At 38.3% G+C, this 16460-nt stretch overlaps 1 protein-coding gene across 2 annotated transcripts in view; it reads left to right on the top strand.

Annotated features, from left to right (window-relative positions):
* LOC131536535 (germ cell-specific gene 1-like protein) overlaps nucleotides 1-16359 on the top strand; it is a 17964-nt gene extending 1605 nt beyond the window's left edge. The window contains exons 1-5 of one of the 2 annotated variants that reach the window (XM_058769535.1): nucleotides 2184-4233; nucleotides 5822-5869; nucleotides 5957-6121; nucleotides 7902-8013; nucleotides 14721-16359. In XM_058769535.1, the coding sequence (XP_058625518.1) occupies nucleotides 3948-4233; nucleotides 5822-5869; nucleotides 5957-6121; nucleotides 7902-8013; nucleotides 14721-15189 (1080 nt within the window). In that variant the 5' untranslated portion in view covers nucleotides 2184-3947 and the 3' untranslated portion in view covers nucleotides 15190-16359. Of the gene's footprint in view, nucleotides 1-2183; nucleotides 4234-5821; nucleotides 5870-5956; nucleotides 6122-7901; nucleotides 8014-14720 lie in introns of those variants that run through there. The other variant, XM_058769536.1, reaches the window with a different exon arrangement.
* The last annotated feature ends 101 nt before the right edge of the window (nucleotides 16360-16460 follow it).

Consider the following 16460-nt stretch of genomic DNA (forward strand, 5'->3'; position numbering starts at 1 on the left):
ATGCTGTTCTTCTGAACTTTCTATTCATCAAAGAAACCTGAAAAAAAAAAATAATAATAATGTTTGTTGAGCAGCATATTATTATGATTTCTGAAGATCATGTGACTCTGAAGACTGCAGTAATGATGCTGAAAATACAGCTGCATCACAGAAATAAATTACAGTTTAACACATATTCACAGAAAACAGCTGTTTTAAATAATACAAATATTTCACAATTTTACTGTACTTTGGATCAAATAAATGCAGGCCTGGTGAGCAGAAGAGACTTCTCTAAAAGAAACATTAAAGATCAGACAAATAGCAACAATATTGTGGTCAATAAAACAAAATGCATTTGAATTCTGATCAACATGACGATGTGTAGAAAGCTCCTGTTTATTTCTCCATATCTGAGGTTCTGGGTTGTGTGTGTTGTGCTTGGTGACTGATATTATCCGGAAACCAGGCTCTCAGCCGAAGGACAAATAAACAAACAGTATTTTAAACATTATTTTTCATCCATAATCAAAGCTAGTGTGTCCATTTAATTCAAAATCCATATATTATATATTTTAGAATATTACATAATTCATGAATGCCTGTTTGTCATGTAATACACCAGCCAATCCTGATCTGGCACAAGCTCGGGTTTCATTGGACAATAATGTGAAGTGCAGCGCTCATTTTCTCTTCTTATTCATAAACTGGTTGAAAATTACTCGACACAGACGAGCTTATATTTGTGGAGCGATCGGGATCTGCGGTTTGTCTTATTTTATAAATCAAATTACATCGCTGAGAATATAGATGCTAATGACTACAAAAGAACGGCACAAAACTGTGCAGAGCCAAGTCACAATAATGGTAATCTTGCGTGTGTGTATATTGACACTGTTTGGTGAAACTGTCATAGTTAACGAAGCCCGAGTGCCACCTACAGGCCTGTTCTGTGAAGTGCAGGCTGGCCGAACGATGACGAGAAAGGATTTTATTATATTACCATTTTTGATAATTATGCAGCATTATGAAAGTGTCTCATGCTCATCAAGCCTGCATTTATTTGATCAACAATACAGAAAAAGCGGTAATATCGTGAAATATTTTTACTATTTAAAACAGCTGTTTTCTGTGTGAATATGTGTTAAACTGTAATTTATTTCTGTGATGCGCAGCTGTATTTTCAGCATCATTACTGCAGTCTTCAGAGTCACATGATCTAATATGCTGATTTATAATCAGTGTTGAAACTGTTCTGCTTATTAATTTTATTATTTATTTTTTTTGGAAGCTGTGATACTTTTTTGGTTCATTGATAAAAAGGTAAAAAGAACAGCATTTATTCAAAATAAAGATGTTTTCTAACAATAGAAATCTTTACTATCACCTTTTCTATCAATTTAACAAATCCTTGCTGAATAAAAACTAATTTCTTAAAAAAAAAATGGAAAATTAAAATACTGACCTCAAGCTTTTGAACGGTAGTGTATATTGTTACAAAAGTTATATTTTAAATAAATGCTGTTCTATTTTAACTTTTTATTCATCAAAGTATCCTGACTTTTATAATAAATCAGCATTGCATGAAATATATTTTAAAGTATATTGAATTTTGGATCAAGTAAAATGCAGGCTGATGACCATAAGTGTCTTATTGCAAAAATAGTAATGTATCCAAACTTTTATATATACACACAATTAGATTATTATTATTATTATTATTATTATTATATATATATATATATATATTATTATTATTATTATTTTTTTTTAACTACATTGCCTCTATTTTACATTTGAGCCTCTGTGTGTGTGTGTGTGTGCATGAAAGTGTGCCCTCTGCTGGAGAAATTCCTCTGGACGCTCCTGTTTTTTTCCCTTACACACACACACACACACACACACACACACTCACTCACTCACTCACTCACTCTCTCACACACACACACTCACTCACTCACACACACACACACACACACACACACTCACTCACTCACACACACACACACACTCACTCACTCACTCACACACACACACACACACACTCACTCACACTCACTCACACACACACACACACACACACACACACACACACACACACTCACTCACTCACTCACACACACACACACACACACTCACTCACTCACACACACTCACTCACACACACACACACTCACACACACACACACACACTCACTCACTCACTCACTCACACACACACACACACACACACACACACACACACACACATCAGCTGACAGCAGCTGAAAATGTGAATCTCAAAAGTGTGTGCTGAAGCATTCATAACTCTGGACAAATTCAAAGCTGACGGAGTTTACTGGGCTTGTGCACTTCACACCATGTGTGTGCCTTTTATCAGAAGAAAGAAAAGGTCTTTAAATGTGTTTCTGTGGCAGACGTGATTGAGATCTGTGCGCTCAGCGTCCTGCACTGCTCTGCTGGTCAAGCACGAGTCTGACAGATACAGTCAGACGTTAGAGAAGTGCTGACCTCTAACTCTTCTGACCTCTTCCTCACACGAGACCGCTTTAGAGCTGGGCGCTACACGATATCAGTTTATCGCAATATTCATTTACAGTTAATGGGGAAAGAAATACTTCTCACATGTGTGTTGGACCTTGAGAGTAAATGTAAACATAACTTTGTCCACAATTAAGCTCTGCAGAGTAACATAGCTTTTAATATAGGCACTCATGAAATCCTTTTTACTTTTAGAACGGGTTTGAGTTACATGAGGATGAGAAAATTAAAACAGTGGTTTTTGGGTGAATTGTGCACACTGTCGTTCAAAAGTTTGGGATCAGTAGGATTTTTAATGGAGTCTCTTCTGCTCATCAAGGCTGTATTTATTTGATCAAAAATACAGGGAAAAAACAGTAATATTGTGAAATATTATTGCAATTTCTAATATTGTTTTCCTGTTTTAATATACTTTCAAATATAATGTATTGATCTTTCAGAAGTCATTCTAATATGCTGATTTATGATCAGTGTTCAAACTGTTGCGCTGATTATTTAATTTTATTTTACTTTTTTTTTTTGGAACCTGTGATGCTGTTCTTTTTAGCTTTTTATTCATCAAAGAAAAAAAGTATTTATTCAAAATATAAATCTTTTTCTTTACTAACAAGTTTTATCCATTTAACACATCCTTGCTGAATAAAAGTATAAATTTCTTTAAAAAAAAGAAAGAAGAATTTACTGACCCCAAACTTTTGAACAGTGGTGTACGTATATTGTAACACAAAATTTTCATTTTGAATAAACACTTGTTTTTAGCTTTTTATTTATCAAAGAATCCTGAAAAAATATCACAGGTCCCAAAAAAAAATATTTATAACATTGATTATAAATCAACATATGAGAATGATTTCTGAAGATCATGTGACTCTGAAGACTGGCGTAATGATGCTGAAAATACAGCTGCGCATCACAGAAATACATTACAGTTTAAAGTATATTAAAGCAGGAAGTAGTTATTTTAAATTTCCCAGGGAAAGCAAGAGCTGATAAAATGTAAAAACTGTAACTTGAATGCAATGTAAGTCGCTTTGGATAAAAGCGTCTGCTAAATGCATAAATGTAAATGTAAATGTAAATGTAAATTTCAATAATATTTCACAGAATTACATTACTTTTTTCTGTATTTTTGATCAAATAGATACAGCCTTGATGAGCAGAAGAAGTTATTTGCTACCTACTAAAAGGATCTCTTGAACAGCGGTGTGTGAGGGTTTAGAGTAGATTAATGTGTATGATGGGTCTCTCTGCTTTAAATACGATATTATCATCCAGCTGCAGTGTGTGTGTGTGATTGAAGGTGATTGTGTGAACAGATTGACAGATTAGAGCGCAGGTTAATCCCGTGTGTGTGTAAGAGACTCATTCAGTGCTGCTTCATTGTTTCTGAAGGAGCGAGTGTGTTGGTGAATCGGTCGGCTGTAAGCATGTCTGTGCTCTCGCTCCTGCGCTCTCCGCGGCTGTCCTTCCTGCAGACGCTGCTGTCTCTGCTGCTGTCTCTGGTGTCGCTCTCGTCCTCACACTGGTGCGTGGGCCAGCAGAAGGTGCCCAAGCCGCTGTGCTCCGCGGTGCGCCGGCTCAAGTGCACTCCGGTGAACGGCGTCTCGGACGGATCCTTCTCCTGGGAGACCGGCGACGACCGCTTCATCTTCCCCACCTTCCACGCCGGCCTCTGGACCACCTGCGAGGAGAACATCTTCACCGACGCCTGGGGTGAGGGGTCAGGGGTCACGGGGGCGCTCGGCTACACCTCAAACCTCTTCTGCTTCGCTTCATGTTTGTGCGGATCGTTTGACTTCTGTACAGTGGTTTGTGATGGACTGTGATTCTAAAATGCATTAAAACGGTGTTTTAAAAAGACCAAACTCAGCAAACACATTATTAATAAAGTATACTGTATATACAGACAAGCAGATATAAGTCCAGAATAAGAACACTTTTGATTACGTGTATTTTCAAAAATGCATTAATCCAATTTAAGTGCTTTTAACAGTTTTCGATTGCGTTCTTATTCTGGGCTCATCTGCTTGTCTGTAAGTAGTATACTTCATTAATAATGTGTTTGCTCTTTTAAAACACCGCTTTAATGTGTTAAGTGTTTTTCACGTTAAGTGTTTTAGCATGTCCCACTGAGAGACTTGTCTGACACGTTGATGATTCCTTTACAGTAGAATTCAGAAAGAAGGTTGTGATGTAGTGAGACTGTAAAGGTTTTGTGATGGAGCATGTTTGACGTCGAGGAGTAGTGTCTCTGCAGATGAGATTCATTATAATGACAGATGTGTTTGTGTGAGAGATTGAGAGAGATCCTCTAAGAGGATTATTATTTCATACAGCTTGGGAATCAAACTGAGGGACATTCATATGACAAAAATCAATAGAGTGAGAAATATTCTGTGTGCAGTGTTGGGGAGGAGCTAGTTACATGTAACGGAGATATGAAATTTAATTACAAAATTAATATAACTATAATCAGTTACAGTTACTGAGAAAAAATGTGTAATTCAATTACTTATGAAAATGTTAATGATTACAAAGGAGGTTATATCTGAATATTTTCGCACACATACAGATTTAATTGATTTCTATCAAAAATTGCATCGACTGCTCTAAAATACAAGACATTAATTTTTCAGGAGTTTAGGACACATGCTTATTCAATAACTTTTATTTCATATTCGGGATGCTTTATTTTTTAAGATGAACTGTTCCTGATTCCAGTGTTTTCTGTCATAGCTATGCAAAGATTTGATTTCAGAAACAGCATCATAGCTATTAAACTATATCTTGTTATGATTTTTATATTATAAACTCACTCATTTCAAGTGATGAGTGATTCTGAAAGTGACAGTAATCAGTGTTGAGTTCTACTGTAACCCGGTACGCTTGACATGTCTCAGAATGAGTAACGTTAGAAAACATTAGAAAAGTAATCAGTAACATTACTTTAATAGAGTAATTGAAATAGTTACATTTTAAACAGAGTAACTAGTAATCTGTAGCCTATTACATTTCCAAAGGAACCTTCCCAACACTGTCTGTGACTTACAGGACGCTTTAGCAGCTTTAAACCGGTTTATGAGCCTGAAAGGTGTTTGTGTGTGACTGATCAGACGTGAGTGAGCGAGGAGACCGGGCTGAGGTCAGGGCTGTCAGCTGGACGCTGGTGCTCTTCTGTAGCTGTGTGTGAGGCGAGCTCCGGCTCATGAACACAGGAGATCATCTTAGAGGAACTCCTCTCTTTTGCAGGGGAACCTCCGCTGTGATGTTGACTGTGTTGATGTCTGTCTGTCTGTTTCAGAGGAGAAGTGTCGCAGTTTCATGGCTCTCACGCCTGCATCAGAAAAAGGCAATGACACACACTCACACACTCTGAGTCTCTGTTGAAGCGCTTGTGTGTGTGCATCTCAACACGTGAGTGTGTGTGTGTGTGCAGGGATCATGTGGCTGTATGTGGGGATGGAGCTGCTGTACATCTCTCTGTTGAGCATCAGTTCTCTGCTGTTGCTGCTGCAGCTGTGTTTGTCCTCCTGGTCTCCTCCACAGCAGCGCTGGCCTCACTTACTCAACGCCTTCGCCGCCGTCTGCACTGTTCTGGGAGGTACACACACACACTATTAACACACTCACACGTAACCAGAGATGGCAAAAGTACACACATCCTTCACTCAAGTAGAAGTACAGATACTCGTGTTTAAAAATACTCTGGTAAAAGTAGAAGTACTGGCTACACTTTTTTACTCGTTAAAATAGAGAAGTATTGGCTCTGACATGTTCTTCAGTAAGAAGTACCCATTACTACCTGTTTAGTGTCACGCTGCTGACTGGACCTCACGTCATATTGACATTAATACAAAATATCTTGCATGTTAATGTTGTTAGCTGATGCATGGATCAAGACTGAACAAGCATCATGTAGAACAGAGCAGGACGGGCACAGGTTCAGTCTGGGAAATCTCACTCATCCAGGCCATACACACACAACACATTCTGACACCACGGACAAGCCTATTGTTTTGTACGCCATCACATTTAAAAAAAGGTTTAAAACCTCAGGCTGGAGCCGTGCAAAATAATTAAAGTCTCTCTCTTGAGCTGCACCTTCACTTTCATTCTCCTTTTCAGTCTCTTCATTTTCCATTATATCTCTCTGCATCTCACTTTGTGTGTGTTTACTCTTTCCACTAATTAGTACAATAATAATTACATCATGACAATATATTTAAGGAAACATCCTAATACTGAACATGTTATTGCATTATCATGAGTCATATTTTTCTCTTACCAAAGTCAACCATGGTTTATTACAGTAGAAGTACAGTAACTATGTTTTTTGTTGTTGTTGTTGTTGTTGTTTTTTTGGCAGATTGATTACAATCTGTTTTAATTTACAACCATAGTTTTACTACACATGTCATGGTTAGACTATAGTTAGTGTAGCTACACCATGGTTAATGTGTGGTTACCATGATTAAGTATAACCAGGGTTTTTGGTTTGTGTAAGGTTTGTGTTGTTATCTGCCCGAGCTCCCTCTCCTCTAAACGTGACGATGTTTTAAACATTTGTCTGCTAAATTACTACTGTAACTTTACAGTAGATAACAATGATCATACAGTATTTTGAGTGATGATAGTAATTTAGTTTAGTTTACAGTATTATTAATGATCTGGCTGCTACTGCTAAGAGTTGCTAGCAGTTTAATGCTTAACGAGGTAAACAAACACAAAACTACAGCAGCCTGTTTACAGATGAAACTGACCTGCACTTGAAGTCCTGAACAGGTCAGTGGTTTTGCGTCTCTGATCCACTCCATCCTCGAGTCTCCTGCATTGATTACTCTGAGAGAAACCCATAGAAACCGTTTGGTGGAGACGCGGAGCACACATGAGCCGAATCACGCTACAGTCAAGAACCGATTCATGATTTGTTATAGATTTGTTATCAAATGGCAATCCACCAAAACTAAAGTAGCGAACCTGGTTTGAAAAAGTAAGAAGTAGAAAGTACAGATATTTGTGTAACATTATAAAGAAGTAAAAGTAAATGTAGTCAGAAAAATAAATAGTGAAGTAAAGAAACCAGAAAAATCTACATAAGTACAGTAACAAAGTATTTATACTTTGTTACTTCCCATTTCTGCACATAACACACTCACACAGTAACTTCTGGGGCCTGTTTCATAAAAGAAGTTTACCAAACAAGCCAGGCTTATTTCAGTTAGTCTGACTTAATTTGAACTAAATCAATGAACTTAAATACTGAAATAAACCTGGCTTATTTGGTAAACTCGTTTTATGAAACAGACCCCCGTCCTGTCTGTATGTACTCAGCTGTTGTCTCTCTCCCTCTCTCTCTCTCTGTCCATCTGTCTGTCCCTCAGGGTTGGTTGGGATGGTCGCTCACATGATGTATATGCAGGTGTTCCAGGTGACGACCACTCTCGGCCCTGAGGACTTTAAACCTCACAGTTACGGCTACTCATGGGCCTTTTAGTGAGTACAACATGCATCTCAGTGTGTGTGTGTGTGTGTGTGTGTTGAGGCTGGAATACACTACATGTAAGTCTGCAGATTGTCGGAGTCGATGTTGTGTAGTGTATGATGGACAGGACTGCCGATGGCCCGGCGAGGGATATCTGACGAAATCGGGCCAGTGCTGCATCAACGCGAATGTTTGTCATTTGCACGTTTAATCCTTGTCAATTTAAACATTCAATCAATTTGTGACCCTGGATCACAAAACCTGTCATAAGGGTCAATTTTCTGAAATTGATATTTATATAAGCTGAATAAATAATCTCTCCATTGATGTATGGTTTGTTAGGATCGGACAATATTTGTCTGAGATACAACTATTTGAAAATCTGGAATCTGAGGGTGCAAAAAAATATAAATATTGAGAAAATCACCTTTAAAGTTGTTCAAATGAAGTTCTTAGCAATGCATATTACTAATCAATAATGAAGTTTTGATATATTTACGGTAGGAAATTTACAAAATATCTTCATGGAACATGATCTTTACTTAATATCTTAATGATTTTAGGCATAAAAGAAAAATGGATAATTGTGACCCATATTGTTGGCTATTGCTACAAATATACCTGTGCTGCTTATGACTGCTTTTGTGCTGCAGGGACACATTTTATATCATTTAAGTGCTAGAAGATGCAAAAGAACTTAATTTGGTTCTCACAAACATTGAATTGAGTTCTCTTTTGCATCTTTTTGCGCTTGAACGGACAAATACATACAAAATTGTGTCATACAAATTACCCATCTTGGCGAATATCCTCGAAAACAGTCAGTTATGTCGTAAGTAGGGCTGTCAGTTGATTAAAATATTTATATTTATGTTTATAAATATCGCAATTAATCGCATGATTGTCATGAGTTAACTCGTGATTAATCACAACTTAATCGCACATTTTTATTTGTTCTAAATGTACCTTAAATTAATACTTTTCAAGTTTTTAATACTCTAATCAACATGGGCATGGACAAATATGAATGCTTTATGCAATATATGTTTATTATTATTGAAACCATAGTCAACATAGAGCATGAAGTCTAGACAAAAGGTCAGATGTTTTTCAAAGAACTTGTTCATGTCTATTAGACACATGAAAAAATAAATAGCAGGTTCCCATTACTTCTCTTTCTTTGCGCTGAGCAATTTACTTGCACTAATGTATATTGTATCCCTCCAATAAACACATTCTCTGAAAAATTCTCATCAAATTTCCTAAACCAGCTCCCAAGCAATTTAAAAACACCTTTTAATCTCTCACACTTCAAAAACAAATGCTCTAAATCCTCTTTTTCCCCACAGAATCTACGTTCCCCCTTTACAGCTGCATTAAGGTGTGCCACATGTCCGTCTGTTGCTATCGCCCCATAAATAATCCTCCACTGCAGATCCCCCGAACGGTTCTCTACAGGGGATTTATATAGGGCTCTCCACCTGTCTCTTATCAGGAAGTCTGGGCTCAACAAATCTGGCCACTTGGAAATCTTTTGTTTTCTCAAAGAGTCTTGATGGATTGTCTTTACTGTGATGTTATACAGTTCTTTCTTTGACGTGCTTTTAAAAGAATAAAACTGAGGATTCTTGAAGGATAAAATGGCATCCACCACTTCTTCTTCATCCTCCTTTATTGCTGGAGAAATTACCAGTTGCTTCTTGAAGTTCATCACTTGATTTCCATCCATCTTCATTCAATAAATGATCCAACTTTACGATTCCATTCCTTAATAAACATTGCCGTATCGTCACAGAAGACAGCAGTCTAGTTTGAATCAGTGGATTAAAAAAAAGTGGCTCCTCTGGTGCCCAAAGGTCCAGATTGTCCATACTCCGTTCTGCTTTTACCACAGTTCTCCATGTTTGCAGCACAGCTCTATAAAAAACAGTGAGCTCAGACAGGTTCATCTCTTCAAGCTTAATTAAAAACAGTTGTTTATCAAGTCCAAAGCCACCAACTCTCCTCATGATCGCACTTGCAGTTTTTCCCCAAAGCACATCTTTATCATACAGGAATCTCTGTGCAGCTTGTAGCCTGAAGCCACGGATTCTGTTTCTCACATCCACCAGTCCTTGGCCACCCTCTTGTACTGGTAGGTATAATACTGCAGCACGCAACCAATGTTGTCCATCCCAGAAAAAGTTCACTATTGTCCTTTGTATATTGGAGATCAGCTCCTCTGGTGGCTCCATGACTACAGTCCTATGCCACAGAACAGAAGCAGCCAGATTGTTTACTACCAAAACCCTTCCTCGATATGACAATTGTGGTAATAGCCATCGCCACTTCGACAATCGGGCAGACACCTTTTCTATCAAACCCTCCCAGTTTTTCTTTTGAAATGGTTAATTTCCAAAAAAAATCACCTAAAATCTTTAGTCCGTCTTTCCTCCATTGCAACCCTCCTGGAAGTTTTGGAAAATTTTCCAACTTACCTATCATAAATCCTTCACTTTTTGTCCAATTAACCTTAGCAGAGGAGGCTTTTTCATATAATTCAATAGTTTTTGTTAAAATTTCAATGTCTTCCTGTCCTGTAATAAAAACTGTAATGTCATCTGCATAAGCTGATAAAACCACATTAGAATGACCATTAACATGAGGGATTGAAGTCCCATTTAAATTCCTCCTCAACCTACATAATAAGGTTTCAATAATTAGGCTATATAATTGTCCAGAAATTGGACAACCTTGCCTTATGCCTCTTGTCACCGGTGTTGGAGCACTTAAACCACCCCCTACTTTCACCATCACATACACATTAGACTACAACAACTGAATATAAGAAATAAAAACATCACCAAAACCATAACTCTTTAACACTTTAAATAAATAATCATGATCAACACGATCAAACGCCTTTTCTTGGTCTAATGACAGCACTCCTATATCGTTCTTATTATTCTGATTAAAATCAATTATATCTCTCACTAAGAAAAGGCTATCTATAATAGATCTCTTAGGAATACAATATGTTTGATCATTTTTTATCAACAAATCCAGACATTGCTTGAGTCTATTTGCTAAAACCTTAAAAAATCTTATAGTCCAGGCACAACAGAGATACTGGTCTCCAGTTTTTAGCAGTCCGATGTCTCCTTTTTTTGGAAGCAATGACAAAACTGCTCGACGACAACTTACTGGCAGTGAATTATTTTTGATGCATTCTAAAATTACTTCATATAAATCTGGACCTATTAGGTCCCAGAATTGTTGATAAAATTCCACCGGTAATCCATCAATTCCAGGCGATCTCCTTTAGATAGTTGCCGCATAGCCTCTGTGAACTCCTGAAATGTGATTAAATCGTCCAATGCTTGCTTTTGTTTCTCTCAAGCTGAGGTAACTCTTTAAGCAAGTCTTCAGTACAGTCAATGTCACAACTCTCAGCTGTATATAATTGTCTGTAAAAGTCTCCTGCCAGTCTCCTCATCTCTGTGGGATCTGATGTAACGGATCCATCCGAACGACGAAGATGGCACATCATCTTTTGTTGGACATTTTTTCTTTCAAGGTTAAACAAGAAAGTACTTGGAGCATCCATTTCTTTTATGGAAGAGTATCTTGATCTTATCAATGCTCCTTTTGCTTGCTCATGTAGGAGAAAACTCAGGTCTTGTCTTTTCTTATTTAACCCATTACAGTTTACAGCTTCTTCGTTATTTACAACTTGTCTCTCAATGAACTCAATATCACTTTGTAAAGCTTTCACTGTTGCTTTCAAAATAGTTGATGAGTGGAAAGCATAGTTTTGACAAAACATTTTTATATTTGTCTTGCCCACATCCCACCATTGGCTTAGGTTTTCAAATGAATTTTTCTTCAATTTCCAAACATCCCAGAATATTTTAAATTTTTCACAAAAAAAGACATCCTGTAATAACTTAATGTTAAAAATCCAATAATAATTAGATCTGGTTGTCTTCTTCAGATTAATATCTAATATAACCATGTGATGGTCTGAAAAACCATTAGGTCTAATAAAAGTATTCATCACCTTATTGTTCCATGTCTTTTTTAAATAAAACCTATCCAATCTTGCTCCACTAATTCTATTATCAACCACTCTTAGCCATGTATACTGCTTTACTCCTTCATTCCTCATTCTCCATACATATGTTAACTGGAATTCATTGATAACTTTTTTTAATGCATCACTTGACTTATTATGGGGCTCTTCTCCATTTCTATCCACAACAAAATCTATTGTACAATTCCAATCACCTCCAAGTATAAGACAAACATTATCATCATATTTCTCAATCACATTTCGTAATTCCATAAAAAAAACCAGCCTTTCTAGACCATTATTAGGAGCATAAACATTAACAAATACAGATTCTATTCCTTTATACTCAATTTGTGTTAATAGTAATCTTCCTTTAACAATTTCTTCTACCTTTAAAATATTCACACTTTCAGAAAATAAAATAGCTACCCCAGCACTATTTCTTGTGTCATGACTCAAGGCCAAATTTCCTTTCCACCATAATCCCCATTCAACTTCATTATCAGTGTCTGTATGCGTTTCTTGTAAAAACAAACATTAACCTTTTCTAATCCTAAAACTCTGAAATCTGTGCTAATTTATTCTTGTCCCTACCTCCATTAATATTTAATGATCCCACTCTCCACACATCCATATAGAGAAATAAGAAATAGACAGAAACTGAAAAGAAAAAGCACAGAGTAAAGAACACCACTTGTGATTTGTTCATTTCAATTTTTTTGAAACATTCACTTTTTTCCTCCTCAATTTCGTTATCATCTTTTTCAGCCGGAATCTTTTCTTTTTATCCAAAACTTCGTAGCTCACTGTTTTTTGCAGCCGCAACACTGATATTACAAATTTGTCCACATCTGGAAAAAAAATTCTACCTTTACAGCTTTACCAAATGTTGTATCAAGAAAATCATTAATTTCCTCTAAAGAGTACATGTCTTCTATCACTTGTGACCCGATGTCCGAAAACTCAGAAAGTGTATCTTCGTCTCTCATTTCTGCATCACCAGTATTCTCACTTTGACTAATTCCCACATAATTTTCTGCACTACTTGCCACATGATCCATATCCTCACTCCTTACATTGTTTACAACCATTCCTGTTATCTCATTATTCACAATCACACTTTCCTCAATTTGGTTGTCATTTTCATTTAATTCAACAACTTTCTCAGCTCCCTGAGGCTCGTTTCCCTCTACAACTTCCTCAACTCCCTGAGGTTCATTCTCTTCCACATCAGACTGCACGTTTTCATGATCCTTCACAGGATCAACCTGATCAGTGTGTCTAGCGGCTTCTACCGCAGCTTGAACTTGAACTTTATGTGGGCATGCTAAACGCTTATGCCCCACATCTCCACACTCAAAACATTTCATGTTCCCAGTATTTGCATAAACCATGTACGCTCGTCCTTCATGCCAAACTTTAAATGACACATCTAACTCTTGTTCGTTTAGGAACTTCATTTCACTTCATTTCTACATCCAAGAGGAACGGTTTTAATCGCGCTAGCTAACTTACCATAACGCAAAAGCTCTCGTTCTATTTCATGACTCTGGATGAAAGGCGGCACATTTGAAACGGTTACTTTAATAGTTGGAGCAACCAGCGGCAAAACAGTAATAAAGTCTCCACTTACCACTATTCCGCTGCTTATAAGACGATTCACTTGGTTCTCTTCTTTTACAAACACAACCACAGCTTTATTCATTCGCGAAGCAGATGAAATGTTTTGATAGCCGATCTCCTCTCCTACTGCAAGTAACACTTCCTCCACATTCACACCGTTCGCCGTCACACACATAACACCATGGCGGAGGGAAACAGGTGGCGTAAGAGACGCCATCCCGCTCCCAAAAAACGAATCCTCAAAATACTCTTATCACTACAAAATTAAGTGTAATCAGGAAAAAAGAAACAAAAGTTGTAGAAAAGTTCGAAAACAAACGTTCACCCTCCCCTCGTGAGAAAACTCTCACGCACCCAAACAATCCCAGCATGCACCGAGAGAGAGAGAGACAGAGAGAGGTGTGTGCGCGCTGGGACAGCAAGACCTGCGAGTCTCAGAAACTAAATAAGGTTTGGCCAAACCCTAAAGATTTGTTGCTAGGTGCCTTTTTGAAGAGGGAGGAAAAAGTCGCTAAAGGGGTCTGCAAAGTCGCTAAGTTGGTAACACTGTGCATCTCCATTTCTCCAACTACAGGTGGGCCACGGGTCAAACAGAAGATGCGCGCTGCGTTAATCACGCGTTAATGAAATTAGTGCCGTTAAAATGAATTTGCGTTAACGCGTTATTAACTTTGACAGCACTAGTCTTAAGTGAACTTGTCTTTAATCATGTTTGAACTTTATATTTTCGTTTGGCTAGTATTTTTTGCTGTAGTAAGGAAGTTGGAAGCCAGAGTTGTAAAGTGAGCTGGTATCTAAAATGATGGCGTCATAACATCTTTATTCAGTAGAATTGAAGATTACATGGGTCAAACCAATAAAACAATGCCTATTTAGTTAGTTAGTGATGGGACCAGTGAAATTATGAACCGCTTTCCCAGCAAGAACAGTAGAAATATCCTTAGCGTCGAGCCGTGGGCAGATCACATTGTGCCGTGTGGTGTTTTCCAGTCTTGAATCTGCGAATGTGAAGATGTTTTCTGACGTGGTGTCTGGTGTTTTTAGCGTGGCGTGGGTGGCCTTCACCTGCTGCATGTCGTCCGGCGTGTCCACGCTCAACAACTACACCAAGAAGTTTCTGATGGTGGGACCCAAACACAGGAGCGTGTTTTACCCCTGCAGGAACTTCACCTTTCCTCCGCAGCCGCAGCCTCCGCTCTCGCCTCTGTCTCCGTACTTCTCTGCTGCGGTCCCGCCTCCTCCTCCTTCGCCTCCTCCTCGCCCCGCCCCTCTGTCTCCATGCCCCACCCACCAGCCGCACAGACCCGCCCCTCTGTCTCCATGCCCCTCCCACCAGCAGCACAGCCCCGCCCATCTGTCCCCATGCCCCGCCCCTCACTCCCCCTGCCCTGACTCTCTTTTGCCATGCCCCACCCCTCCCTCATACAGCCCCGCCCCTCTCTCGCCCTTGCTCTCTGCTCTGCTTCTGTCTCCGCTGAGCTTTGTGTCTCAGTGTTCAGACGAGGAGTTCTGATCGTTCTTCACTCTGTCCTGTGTTTCTGTTTGTGTCTATTAAAGGGGTCATCGGAGGCTAAATTCACTTTACAAGTTGTTTGAACATAAATGTGTGTTGGAAGTGTGTCTGCACATCCATCCTATAATGATAAAAATCCACCCAGTGTTTTTTTAAAATTGTTATTTTAAAATCCCCTTTCTGAAATCAGGCTGTTCTGAGATTCCTGTCAGAATGATGTAGTTCTGCGCAGGCCCCTCCCACGAGAGTTGATTGACAAGCCGTCTTACCTTAGCCCCGCCCTGAGTGAGCTGAGAGCTATCGACTCCGGTGCAGGGAAGACAAGATGTAAGCGATTGAGGTGTTTAGTTGTTGGATGTAATAATGAATATAGCAGTCGTCATTTACTCCCGACATCTGAGCCGCTGAAGACGCAGAGGGTTAACGTTACTTTCACTTTGAAGGGAACGCGCCGATCCCCGATCTACATAAATGTGTCTATGTTCGCGCGAATCATTCATGATCCAGCTTCATCTACAGAAGAAGTGAGTATAAGGGTTTTTATGAGTCTTTGCAAATCGCCTTTCCTAATAATTTCCAGTTTCACAGCTGAAGTTTGCAGTCTGCTCGTCATGGAAGAGAGGGGCGGGGTCAGCAGAGCTCATTAGCATTTAAAGCAACATGAACTAGATCAGCATGCTGAAGAACGAGCTGATTTTGACTAGTTAAAATTTCTCAATGGTAGTGTAAAAAACACCTTTTTTACCCTAAGTATGTTATAGACTTTTCATTAAGACCCTAAAGAATCATATCAATTTGTGGAAAATGGGCATCCGATGACCCCTTCAAAGCACGTGTGGCTTCAGCTCAGATGTCCAAACTGAATCTGAACGCCAAGTCTTTGTGAAAACATAAATGTATTGCAGTGGGGGTTTTCTTGTGATGTTGTGATTTGACCTTTGAAATCTTCAGAAGTTCCACTTTGTTTTGTGTGTTTTGTGCCAGAGCAATAGACTGTGTGTTTTGATATTTTCCTGTTAATATTTTAATTACTGCTAGTGATTTCGTCCTAAAACTCCAACAGTAATTACTGTCTGATGATCACTTTAAATTGATTCAAGTTTTAAACCTTAACTTTAATAACTTATTCTACATGTTCTGTCTTCAGTTAATAAAACATGCTAAAAATCATGATTTTTTCTCTTTTTTATACATATATTGAGTTGTGGAATAGATTTTTAATTCAGAAACACATTTTATTGTAATAGAAAGCTGTTTGAATACCAGTTTCT

Source organism: Onychostoma macrolepis, chromosome 03 (assembly GCF_012432095.1).
Source record: "Onychostoma macrolepis isolate SWU-2019 chromosome 03, ASM1243209v1, whole genome shotgun sequence".
Classification (NCBI taxonomy): Eukaryota; Metazoa; Chordata; class Actinopteri; order Cypriniformes; family Cyprinidae; genus Onychostoma; species Onychostoma macrolepis.